Source organism: Scyliorhinus torazame, chromosome 11 (genome assembly GCF_047496885.1).
Source record: "Scyliorhinus torazame isolate Kashiwa2021f chromosome 11, sScyTor2.1, whole genome shotgun sequence".
Lineage (NCBI taxonomy): Eukaryota > Metazoa > Chordata > Chondrichthyes > Carcharhiniformes > Scyliorhinidae > Scyliorhinus > Scyliorhinus torazame.
In genome coordinates, this window is record NC_092717.1 from 73,866,384 (window position 1) to 73,878,982 (window position 12,599).

Below are 12,599 nucleotides of genomic sequence, written 5' to 3' on the forward strand. Positions count from 1 at the left end.
GTTCGGTAGCTCCTGCCGGGAACGGACTTTTGGGCTCTCTAGAGGGGCCCCAGCGGCACTTGTTCGATGGCTTCCAGTGTGGGCAGGTGGCAGCAAGGTCCCCCCGACAGTATATGGATTGGACCAGGAGTGGGAGGTGAAAAAAGGGATCTTGGAACAGCGAAAAGTGAGAGGGAGAAAAAGCAAGATGGCGGCGGGTGGAAACCAAGCAGCATGGGTGCAGTGGTCGCAGGAGCAGCAGGGGTTTCTTAAACGCTGCTTTGAGGAGCTGAAAACCAAAATGCTGGCGCCAAGGAAGGCAGCGATTGAGAAGCTAGTGGAGACCCAGAAGGCCCAAGGGGCGGCGATCCGAGAGGTGCGGCAAAAAGCTTCGGAGAACGAGGACGAGATCTTGGGCCTGGCGGTGAAGGTGGAGGCACACGAGGCGCTGCACAAGAGGTGGGCGGAAAGATTTGAGGACCTGGAGAATCGGTCGAGGAGGAAGAATCTTCGGATTCTGGGTCTCCCTGAAGGAGTGGAGGGGCCCGATGCCGGGGCATATGTGAGCACGATGCTCAATTCGCCGATGGGCGTGGGAGCCTTCCCGAGGCCTCTGGAGCTAGATGGGGCGCACCGGGTCCTGGAAAGGAGACCCAAGGCCAGCGAGCCGCCATGGGCTGTAGTGGTGAGGTTTCACTGCTTTATGGACAGTGTGTGTCCTGAGATGGGCCAAGAAAGAGCGGAGTAGCAGGTGGGAGAACACGGAGATCCGAATCTACCAGGACTGGAGTGCAGAGGTGGCCAAGAAGAGAGCTGGCTTTAATCGGTCTAAGACGGTGCTCCATCGGAAGGGGGTCAAGTTCGGTATGTCTGCCGTCTGGGGGACTGGAGGGTGCGGGAGGCGCGAGCACGTGACTGGCCTAGAAAAGGAGATGGCTAGTCGGGGGGGGGGGGGGGGGCAGCAGCAGCAGCCCCCCAATCCGGCTGATAACTTGGAATGTGAGGGGCCTGAATGGGCCAGTTAAGAGGGCTCGAGTGTTCGCGCACTTAAAGGCAGACGTGGTCATGCTTCAGGAGACACATTTGAAGGTGGCAGATCAGGTCAGGCTGAGAAAGGGATGGGTAGGACAGGTATTCCATTCGGGGCTGGATGCGAAGAACAGAGGGGTTGCAATACTGGTGGGGAAGTGGGTGTCGTTTGAGGCAAAGAATATTGTAGTGGATAATGGAGGTTGATACGTGATGGTGAGCGGTAGGTTGCAAGGGATGCGGGTGGTACTGGTAAACGTATACGCCCTGAACTGGGATGATGCGGGATTTATGAAGCGCAAGCTGGGTCGGATTCTGGACCTGGAGGTAGGAAGCTTGATAATGGGGGGGTGGATTTCAACACGGTGCTGGATCCAGCATTGGAGCGCTCTAGGTCCAAGACAGGGCAGAGGCTGGCTGCGGCCAAGGTGCTTAGGGGGTTTATGGACCAGATGGGGGGAGTGGATCCATGGAGGTTTGCCAGGCCCCTGGCCAGGGAATTCTCATTCTTTTCCCATGTACATAGAGCCTACTCCCTGGTAGATTTCTTTTGTTTTGAGTAGGGCGCTCATCCCGAAAGTGGAGCGAACGGAGTATTCGGCCATAGCCATCTCGGTCCACGTCCTGCACTGGGTGGAGCTGGAGTTAGGAGAGGAGAGGGATTAGCGCCCGCTGTGGCGTCTTGATGTGGGGTTATTGGCGGATGAGAAGGTGTGCGGGAGGGTGCGGGGGTCCATCGAGAGATATTTGGAGGCCAATGACAACGGAGAGGTGCAGGTGGGGGTAGTCTGGGAGGCGTTGAAGGTGGTGGTCAGGGGAGAGTTGATCTCCATCAGGGCCCACAGGGAGAAGAGAGAGGGCAGGGAGAGGTTGGTGGGGGAGATCTTAAGGGTGGACAGGAGATATGCAGAGGCCCCTGAGGAGGGACTACTCGGGGAGCGGCGAAGCCTCCAGACGGAGTTTGACCTGTTGACCACAGGGAAAGAAGAGGCACAGTGGAGGAAAGCACAGGGGGCGACGTACGAGTATGGGGAGAAGGCGAGCCGGATGCTGGCACACCAGCTTCGTAAGAGGGAAGCAGCGAGGGAGATAGGTGGAGTTAAGGATAGCGGGGGGAATACGGTGCGGAGTGCGGTGAGAGTAAATGAGGTATTCAAGGACTTCTATGAGGAGCTGTACAGATCTGAGCCCCCAGCGGGGGAAGAGGGGATGCGACGATTTTTGGATCAACTGAGGTTCCCGAGGGTGGAGGAGCAGGAGGTGGCTGGTTTAGGGGCGCCAATTGGGTTGGAGGAGCTGGTTAAAGGATTGGGGAACATGCAGGCGGGAAAGGTCCTGGGGCCAGATGGGTTCCCGGTCGAGTTTTATAGGAAATATGTGGACCTGCTAGGCCTGTTGCTAGTGAGGACTTTCAATGAGGCAAGGGAGGGGGGAACCCTGCCCCCGACAATGTCCGGGGCGCTGATCTCTCTGATCCTGAAGCGGGACAAGGATCCAATGCAATGTGGGTCGTATAGACCGATCTCGCTCCTCAATGTGGATGCTAAGTTGCTGGCAAAAGTGCTGGCTACGAGAATTGAGGAATGTGTCCCGGGGGTGATCCATGAGGACCAGACGGGATTTGTAAAGGGCAGGCAGTTGAACACTAATGTGCGGAGGCTCCTCAACGTGCTTATGATGCCATCGGTGGAGGGAGAAGTGGAGGTAGTGGCAGCTATGGACACGGAGAAGGCCTTCAACCGGGTGGAGTGGGAGTATCTTTGGGAAGTGTTGCGGAGGTTTGGGTTTGGGGAGGGGTTCATCAGCTGGGTCAGGCTGCTATATAGAGCCCCGGTGGCGAGTGTGGCTACGAATCGGCGGAGGTCGGAGTACTTTCTGCTGTACCGAGGGACGAGGCAGGGGTGCCCTCTGTCCCCCTTGTTTGCATTGGCAATTGAGCCTTTGGCCATGGCACTAAGGGAGTCCAGGAAATGGAGGGGATTGGTCCGAGGGGGAGAGGAACACCGGGTGTCGTTGAATGCTGACGACCTGTTGCTGTATGTGGCAGATCCAGTGGAGGGGATGGCGGAGGTCATGCGGATCCTAAGGGAGTTTGGGGACTTCTCGGGCTATAAGTTCAACGTAGGGAAAAGTGAGCTCTTTGTGGTGCATCCAGGGGACCAGGGAAGGGGGATAGATGGTCTATCATTGAAGAGGGCGGAAAGGAACTTTCGATACTTGGGGATCCAGGTGGCTGTGAGTTGGGGGGCCCTGCACAAGCTCAATTTGACGCGGTTGGTGGAGCAGATGGAGGAGGATTTCAAAAGATGAAATGCGCTGCCACTCTCGCTAGCGGGCAGGGTACAGTCGGTTAAAATGATGGTCCTCCTGAGGTTTCTCTTTGTGTTCCAGTGCCTTCCCATTATGATTACCAAGGCTTTTTTTAAACGGGTAGGTAGGAGCATCATGGGTTTCGTGTGGGCAAATCAGACCCCAGAGGGTAAAGCGGGTGTTTCTGGAGCGTAGCAGGGACAGGGAAGGCTGGCGCTGCCGAATCTGTGCGGCTATTATTGGGCAGCCAAAGTGGGTAATAGAGGGAGAGGGGGCGGCGTGGACGAGGTTGGAGATAGCGTCCTGCAGGGGCACGAGCCTGAGGGCGCTGGTGACGGTACCGCTGCCGCTCTCGCCGACAAGGTACCCACGAGTCCGGTGGTGGCGGCAACGTTGAAGATCTGGGGGCAGTGGAGACGGCATAGGGGCGAGGTGGGAACCTCGTTTTGGTCCCCGATTCGGGAGAACCATCGGTTCGTCCCCGGGAAGGGTGGATGGGGTTTCGGAGCTGGCATCATAGAATTTACAGTGAAGAAGGAGGCCATTCGGCCCATCGAGTCTGCACCGGCTCTTGGAAAGAGCACCCTACCCAAACACACACCTCCACTCTATCCCCATAACCCAGTAACCCCAGCCAACACTAAGGGCAATTTTGGACACTAAAGGCAATTTATCATGGCCAATCCACCTAACCTGCACATCTTTGGACTGTGGGAGGAAACCGGAGCACCCGGAGGAAACCCACGCACACACGGGGAGGATGTGCAGACTCCGCACAGACAGTGACCCAAGCCGGAATTGAACCTGGGACCCTGGAGCTGTGAAGCAATTGTGCTAGCCACAATGCTACCATGCTACCGTGCTGCATCGGGCAGGGATTAGAAAAATGGGGGACCTGTTTATAGATGGGACGTTTGCGAGCCTAGGGGCACTGGAGGAGAAGTTTGGGTTACCCCTGGGAAATGCTTTCCAGGTACATGCAAGTGAGGGCGTTTGTGAGGCAGCAGGCGAGGGAATTCCCGTTGCTCCCGGCACGGGATTCAGGACGGTGATTTAGGGTGTATGGGTCGGAGAAGGCAAGGTTTCGGCAGGAGATGAAAGCTTGGGGAGGAGATAGATGAGGGTCTGTGGGCTGATGCCCTGAGTAGGGTTAATTCCTCTTCCTCTTGCGCCAGGCTCAGCCTAATACAATTTAAGGTTACTCACAGAGCGCATATGACAGGGGCGAGGTTGAGTAGGTTCTTTGGGATGGAGGACATGAGTGGGAGGTGCTCGGGAAGCCCGGCGAATCACGTCCACATGTTCTGGTCGTGCCCGGCACTGGATGGGTTCTGGAGGGGTTTCGCGAGGACTATGTCCAAGGTGGTGAAAGTCCAGGTCAAGCCGAGCTGGGGGTTGGCACTATTTGGGGTAACGGATGAGCCGGAAGTGCAGGAGGCGAAAGAGGCCGGTATCCTGGCCTTTGCCTCCCTGGTAGCCCGGCGGAGGATCTTGCTATTATGGAAGGACGCAAAGCCCCCCAGTGTGGAAGCCTGGATAAATGACATGGCAGGGTTCATTAAGCTGGAGAGGATAAAGTTTGCCTTGAGAGGGTCTGTGCGGGGGTTCTTCAGGCGATGGCAACCGTTCCTAGACTATCTCGCGGAGCGTTAGGAGGAGGTCAGCAGCAGCAGCAACCCAAGGGTCGGGGGGGGGGGGGGGGGTCTCTTTCGAGGGGGGTATTTGGGTGGGGGGGGGGCTTCCCCAAGGGTACCTTTGAAAGTCATATGGGGGGGTTACTATATAAAGGGGAAACCCAATGTATAAGTTTTGTATTATTTTCGATTGTTGTGTTTGTGTTCTTTTTTCTTTTTGTTAGGGGGGGGGTTGTTAAAAATTTTGTTGGAAAAATCTGAATAAACATATTTTTTAAAATATATATATGTGACGCCTCGAGATCAAAGCATAAATGGGGAAATATTAAGGGCATGCTTGAAGGCAACTGCAATTATTATGGGCTATTTTAATCTGCATATTGATTGGAAAAAGCAAACCGGCAAGGGTAGCATAGAAGAAGAATTTGTGGAGTGCATCAGGGATTGCCTTTTAGAGGTGTATGTTGTTGAACCTACCCGGGAATGGTCTGTATTAGATTTGGTTTTGTGCAATGAAGGATTAATACAGGATCTTGTGGTTAAGGATCCCTTAGGGGGTAGTGACCACAATATGATAGAATTCCAGGTACAGTTTGAGGGTGAATGCCTAAGGTCCATAACAGTGTCTCCAACTTAAATAAGAGCAATTGTAATGGTATGAGTGAGGAGTTGCTTAAGGTGAATTGGGTAAACAATTTAAGATGTAGATCAGTAGATGAGCAGTGGCAGATGTTCAAAAAGCTGGTCCATAATACTCAGGAGCTAATCCCAATCTAAAAGAGGGATTCTACGAGAAAGGCAAAATCCATGGTTAACAAAGGTGGTCAAAGATGATGAATTGAAAAGAAGTATATACAAAGTGGCAAGGGATAGTGGTAGACCAGAGAACTGGGCATTTTTTAGGACCTAGTAGCAAAAAAAAACTAATAAGCTCATAAGGGAGAAAATGAATTTTGAGACAAAACTTACAAGCAGTATAAAAACAAACAGTTTCAATGGATTTTTAAATAGGAAGTGGGCAGCTATGGTAAATGTGGGACCTCTACTGAAAGAGGCTGCAAACAAAGAAATGGCGGATACGCTAATACATTTTTTGCGTTAGTCATCACCATGGAAGACATTGCAAATACCTTCAACACTAAGGTATCAGATGGCCTGATTTCAAATAACATGGTAGAACTTATAAAAATCGCAAGGGATCGAGATGAAAAGATAGATGTAAATCCAACCTCTGGCAATACTATATAACAAGTTGTATGATTGTGGGTATCACCCAAATTGATGCAACTTATTTTCTTCACTCATCGCTGCTCAATGTGTGGGGGATTGTACCTCGTATCCGACCACCAAATGGTTCATGCAGTTTCCCTTTTTAAAAATTAAGTCTTTTTTGAGCTCCATTTATGTCTTATTGAGTTTTGCTGCCCCCAAACAAGTCAATGGATGCATGCCAGCATTTAGTGCTGATATATTTGCACAGGTCTGCATATTAACTCAAACCTTTTTTGTTGCGGTCTGGTTGAAGGTCTGGTTTGTATGTAACTGTTGCACGAGCACTTTGAAAATTCTTTACTGCAATTAAGCTATAAATTGGCAGATTGTCTCTGAATAGTATGTAAATCTATTCATCAATTAGTGCATTTAATTAAAAGGTACAAATTTTCTGTCCTTGCTTAATGTTCATTGTCTCGTCATATTGAATGCCACAGCAAGGCCAAATGGCCTTCTCCTATTTTCTATGTTTCTGTCTTGCAGATACCTTCAACAATAAGGTCTATTAATCAGGACAAAATCCTAGCACTTAGGCAACAGACGCAGTTCTTATGGGAGGCTTATTTTTCTTCAGTTGAGAGGATAGTGTTGACTACATTAGAAGTGAGTATGACTTAGGTTTAATACATGTCAATTTGTTCTTTAATCCAACAATGAAAACTCTTCTATGCCTGATCCTGAAATCTTGAGACTTAAACAATTTCCAAATGGATTTTAACACCCCACTAAACACCTACTGACACTTCGAATTGACTCAATGTCCCAAATCCTCTATTACTAATTGCTCTAAAGATTTCAGAATCGGGTTGATATGTGGAGCTGATATCTAGATTAATTTCTGCTTTCATCATGATCAAGTTGTCTAAAAGGAAGTTTTGTCTTAACCTATGTAACAGCAATGTCAAGAGTATATGTAGAAAACTTACCCAATTTAACATAATTTCATCAGGTGTGTCCATAACCAAGGGTCACAGCCTGAGGATTCTGGGTAAACCATTTCGGACAGACATAAGGAGACACTTCTTCACACAGAGTGGTGAACCTGTGGAATTCATCACCGCAGGAAGTAGTTGATGCTAAAACTTTGAATATATTCAAGAGGCGGCTGGATATAGCACTTGGGGAGAATGGGATCAAAGGCTATGAGGAGCAAGCAGGATTAGGCTATTGAGTTGGATGATCAGCCATGATCATGAAGAATGGTGGAGCAGGCTCGAAGGGCCAAAAGGCCTCCTTCTGCTCCTATCTTCCAGGTATCACTTATCAATACACAATGCAAATAATTGACTTTGAAGTGCAGTGATACTAATGTGTGGGTTGGATCCAAAAGGATTTGCAGCTGAATAAATTATATGCACTGTGCCACACTTAATCTGAAACAACCTACTAAATGGAAGAGAGCATTGAATATTTTAACTTCTGATTCTCCCTTTTAGGACTGAGGTGAGGAGAAATTACTTCACCCAGAGAGTGGTGAATCTGGAATTCACTACCACATAAAGTAGTTGAGGTCAACATTTCTGATTTCAAGAAAGAATTAGATATAGTTCTTGGGGATAAAGAAATCAAGGGATATGGGGGACGGGGAGGGGGGGAGAGACGGGATCAGAGTATTGAACTTTGTGGTCATAATGAATGATGGAGCATTCTCCAAGGGCCGTGTGGCCTCTTCCTGTTTCTATTTACTATGTATGTTTCAGAAATCCTTTGTAAAACATTTTTGTATGTATTGGCTTGTCCTCTAAAAATCATAATTAATATATCAAAATAAAACCATGATGTGAGGCAGTAATTTCCGATTTCCATTCACTTTAATCGGATAATTTTGTATGAAACAAGTATTAAGACCCCCTTCTCAAAACAATGATTCTAAATTAATGATATCTTTTAAATGTGAATAAAGTATTTCTCGTCAAGCTGCTTTTTGGCAATTTTGTCTACTGGTGACGATAAAATTGGTGGGGTACGTTACAAATATCAGCAGCATTTCCATGTCATGCCCAAGTGATATTTTAACACAAGACTGGACAGTGCATATTCATCAGAGGCCATATGACAAGGATGTGCCTTTAGTTTTATGAACTTTATGATGTGTATTCTTTAAGATTAAAATCAAGATGTAAGAAGTTAAAATCTGACAGGGCACTAACTCTCAATAGCAAAACTATTACTTCAGAAGCCAAACAGGCTGGCTGTGGGTGTTTCACAAGGTGAAAGATTCTAAGGCAGCCTCATTAGTTGACTAATGTGTTAACTAATTTTCCTTTCTTGCCCCTCAACAACAATTTATTTGTAGATTCAATTTGATATACTGCATTTGCTGTTCACAACGTGGTCTGTTCAATGGGGAGACCAAATGCAGGTTGAGAAGGCTTGGTGGAACACTTGTTTCAGTCTTTATGCATGACAGTAACCTTCCAATCAACAGACATATTAATTCTTGACCCCACTCCCACTCTGACCTCTCTGTCCATGGCCTCTCACACTGTTCCAATGAACGTTAAGGTGCAGCAGAACTTCAGTCTTCAGGACTCAACAATGTTCGACAATTTCATATCATAACCATTGTTTCCATTTTTCTGATCATCTGTAGTTGCCATTTACATTTCCTCTAGAGACATCTTTTGTTTCTTGTTCCATTATCATCCACTTTGTCTAGTCATTCTTTTTACCACTTGAGCTCTCGCCCTAATCACAGCTCTTACCATTTGTCCTTAACTCCACTACTACCCTCTTCCCCCAGGGGCTGGTTTAGCACACTGGGCTAAATAGCTGGCTTTTAAAGCAGACCAAGGCAGGCCAGCAGCACGGTTCAATTCCCGTACCAGCCTCCCCCAACAGGCACCGGAATGTGGCGACTAGGGGCTTTTCACAGTAACTTAATTTGAAGCCTACTTGTGACAATAAGCGATTTTCATTTTCATTTCATTTCATTCCCTACTTCTGTACCTACCTGTTACATCTTTAGCTCTTTCCAATTCTGATGAAATGTCATCGACCTGTAACTTTAACTTTGTTTCTCTCTCGACAGATGCTGCCTGACCTGCTGAGTATTTCTAGCACCTTCTGTTCTTACTTCAGATTTCTAGCATCTGTATTTTGCTTCTGTAATCTGTTTTAGATGACATGATATTTAATCACCCAAATTACCTACAATACCTAGATTGCAGTGGTGTAAGAGGATTACTCACCACCACTTTCTTGAGGGCAATTGGGAATGGCAACAAGTTCTGACCTTGCTAGCAATAATCCCTTAAGAACAATGTTATGGAGCATCATGCCTTTCCAGCCTGTGTAACTGGAAAACAGTCAGCAGTGAGAAGCATGATTTATCTCTTTGCTTACCTTCACCCAAACTTTAGCCTGCAGCCAAACATTTCCATCCCAATTATTTCTCTAGCTGAGATGAACAAATTTTTTTTTTTTAATATTTTTATTCCAGACTTTTTTACAAATATACATGAAAATATCAGAAGACCAAAACATCAACATGAACAGCAACCACAAATCCCCAACCTCCCCTCACCTCGCTCTCCTAATTTTACCCCCTCAATCCACTTTGATGAAATCAATGAACAGTTTCCATCTCCGGGTGAACCCCTCCTCTGACCCCCGCAAAGCGAACTTGATCTTCTCCAACCCCTAAACGTCTGCCAGGTTACTCATCCATACCCCCACCTTCATCGGCTCTTGAGTCCCGCCAACAGAACAAAATCTGTCTCTAGGCTATCAGGGAAGCAACGGCCAGTACATCGTCTTCTCTCCCCACCTGGAATCCAGGGCCTTATGACACACCGGATATCGCCATCCCCCACATCCAGAATCTCGGTCATAACATCCGAGAACACGTGCCAGAACCCCCGTCAGCTTTGCCCACACCTATCCTCCATCCCTGCAAAGAACCGGCTCATCCTCACAACCATCATGTGGGCCCTATGCACCATCTTAATCTGGATGAGGTTTATAATCATCTAGATAGGAATAATATGATCAGGGATAGTCAGCATGGCTTTGTAAAGGGTAGGTCATGCCTCACAAACCTTATCGAGTTCTTTGAGAAGGTGACTGAACAGGTAGACGAGGGTAGAGCAGTTGATGTGGTGTATATGGATTTCAGTAAAGCGTTTGATAAGGTTCCCCACGGTAGGCTATTGCAGAAAATACGGAGGCTGGGGATTGAGGGTGATTTAGAGATGTGGATCAGAAATTGGCTAGCTGAAAGAAGACAGAGGGTGGTGGTTGATGGGAAATGTTCAGAATGGAGTTCAGTTACAAGTGGCGTACCACAAGGATCTGTTCTGGGGCCGTTGCTGTTTGGCATTTTTATCAATGACCTAGAGGAAGGCGCAGAAGGGTGGGTGAGTAAATTTGCAGACGGCACTAAAGTCGGTGGTGTTGTCGACAGTGTGGAAGGATGTAGCAGGTTACAGAGGGACATAGATAAGCTGCAGAGCTGGGCTGAGAGGTGGCAAATGGAGTTTAATGTAGAGAAGTGTGAGGTGATTCACTTTGGAAGGAATAACAGGAATGCGGAATATTTAGCTAATGGAAAAGTTCTTGGAAGTGTGGATGAGCAGAGGGATCTAGGTGTCCATGTACATAGATCCCTGAAAGTTGCCACCCAGGTTGATAGGGTTGTGAAGAAGGCCTATGGAGTGTTGGCCTTTATTGGTAGAGGGATTGAGTTCCGGAGTCAGGAGGTCATGGTGCAGCTGTACAAAACTCTGGTACGGCCGTATTTGGAGTATTGCGTACAGTTCTGGTCACCGCATTATAGGAAGGACGTGGAGGCTTTGGAGCGGGTGCAGAGGAGATTTACCAGAATGTTGCCTGGTATGGAGGGAAGATCTTATGAGGAAAGGCTGATGGACTTGAAGTTGTTTTCGTTGGAGAGAAGAAGGTTAAGAGGAGACTTAATAGAGGCATACAAAATGATCAGGGGGTTAGATAGGGTGGACAGTGAGAGCCTTCTCCCGCGGATGGAAATGGCTGGCACGAGGGGACATAGCTTTAAACTGAGGGGTAATAGATATAGGACAGAGGTCAGAGGTAGGTTCTTTACGCAAAGAGTGGTGAGGCCGTGGAATGCCCTACCTGTAACAGTAGTGAACTCGCCACCATTGAGGGCATTTAAAAGTTTATTGGATAAGCATATGGATGATAATGGCATAGTGTAGGTTAGATGGCTTTTGTTTCGGTGCAACATTGTGGGCCGAAGGGCCTGTACTGCGCTGTATCGTTCTATGTCTATGTTAACATCGCACACGATCAGGACGCATTCACACTCCGCAAGATCTCTTTCCACATTGTGGCCCGCACCTCCCCCCTCAACTACTCCTCCGATTAATCTCCTCTACCGGAGCGCCCTCCCTCTCCATCAATTCACTACAGATATCAGAAACCCTACCCCCTCCCGTATCATACTCCAACAATATCTTGTCCTGAAACACCGGAGGCGGCAGCCCCAGGAAGGATGGTACACCTCTCCTCACAAAACCTCTCACCTGCAGGTACCTAAAACTCATTTCCTTTTGGCAACTTTTGCGTTTTCCCTAACACTTCCAGTCCTGCAAACTTACCACCTATGAAAAAGTCCCTAAATTACTCTCTTCCCAGCTGTCGCCACTCCAGAATCTCGCATCTAGCCCCGCCGGCATAAAACGATGATTGCCACATATTGGAGCCCATGACATGCCCTTCAACCTAAAATGCTGCCTACATTAGCTCCACACCCGTATCGGCAAAACAACCACAGGGCATTGGAGTACCTGGCCAGTGAGAACGGAAGGGGTAGCAACAACAGTGCCCTCAAACCCGTCTCCCGACATGACGCAGCCCCCACACCGACCCCTCCTCCACTACCCATTTCCTCACCATTGTGATGTTCGCAGCCCAATAATAATTCGGCAAACCCGGCAACGCCAGTCCCCTTCTCTCTCTTCTCCCCCTCCCCCACCCAGACACCCTCCTCACCCATGGGGTCTTCCCTGCCCACACAAACCCTGAAATTATCCCATTCACCTTCCTGAAAGAGGATTTTGAACAAAAATGGGGAGGTTCTGGAACACGAACTAGAAACTGGGCAGCACTGTGATTTTAACCGTCTATTACCTTCTGTGGGCACTCATACACCTTTTGCCCTCAAACACTACACAATTCAGGTGGGGAAGAACCGAAAAAAATCCACTTTGAGCAGGAGCCACCAAATGTGCGACCGCTCACTTCATGGCCATTACCGGAAGTGGTTCGAGATGAACAAATTCTGTGCAAACTAGGAATCTAGTCTGGAAATTGCTGTTAGTGCATTCTTCTCATTAGGTTATTGGAACAGATTGTGCCAGGCAGCACGGTGGCACAGTTGTTAGTATTGCTGCC

The 12,599-nt window shown here is 48.3% G+C and overlaps 1 protein-coding gene across 1 annotated transcript in view; it reads left to right on the plus strand.

The window, feature by feature from the left end:
- The window catches only part of LOC140385344 (exostosin-1-like), a 299,358-nt gene that overhangs the window by 203,223 nt on the left and 83,536 nt on the right, over positions 1 to 12,599 (plus strand). The window contains exon 4 of the mRNA XM_072467409.1: positions 6,708 to 6,827. Within this exon, the coding sequence (XP_072323510.1) occupies positions 6,708 to 6,827 (120 nt within the window). The remainder of the gene's footprint in view (positions 1 to 6,707; positions 6,828 to 12,599) is intronic.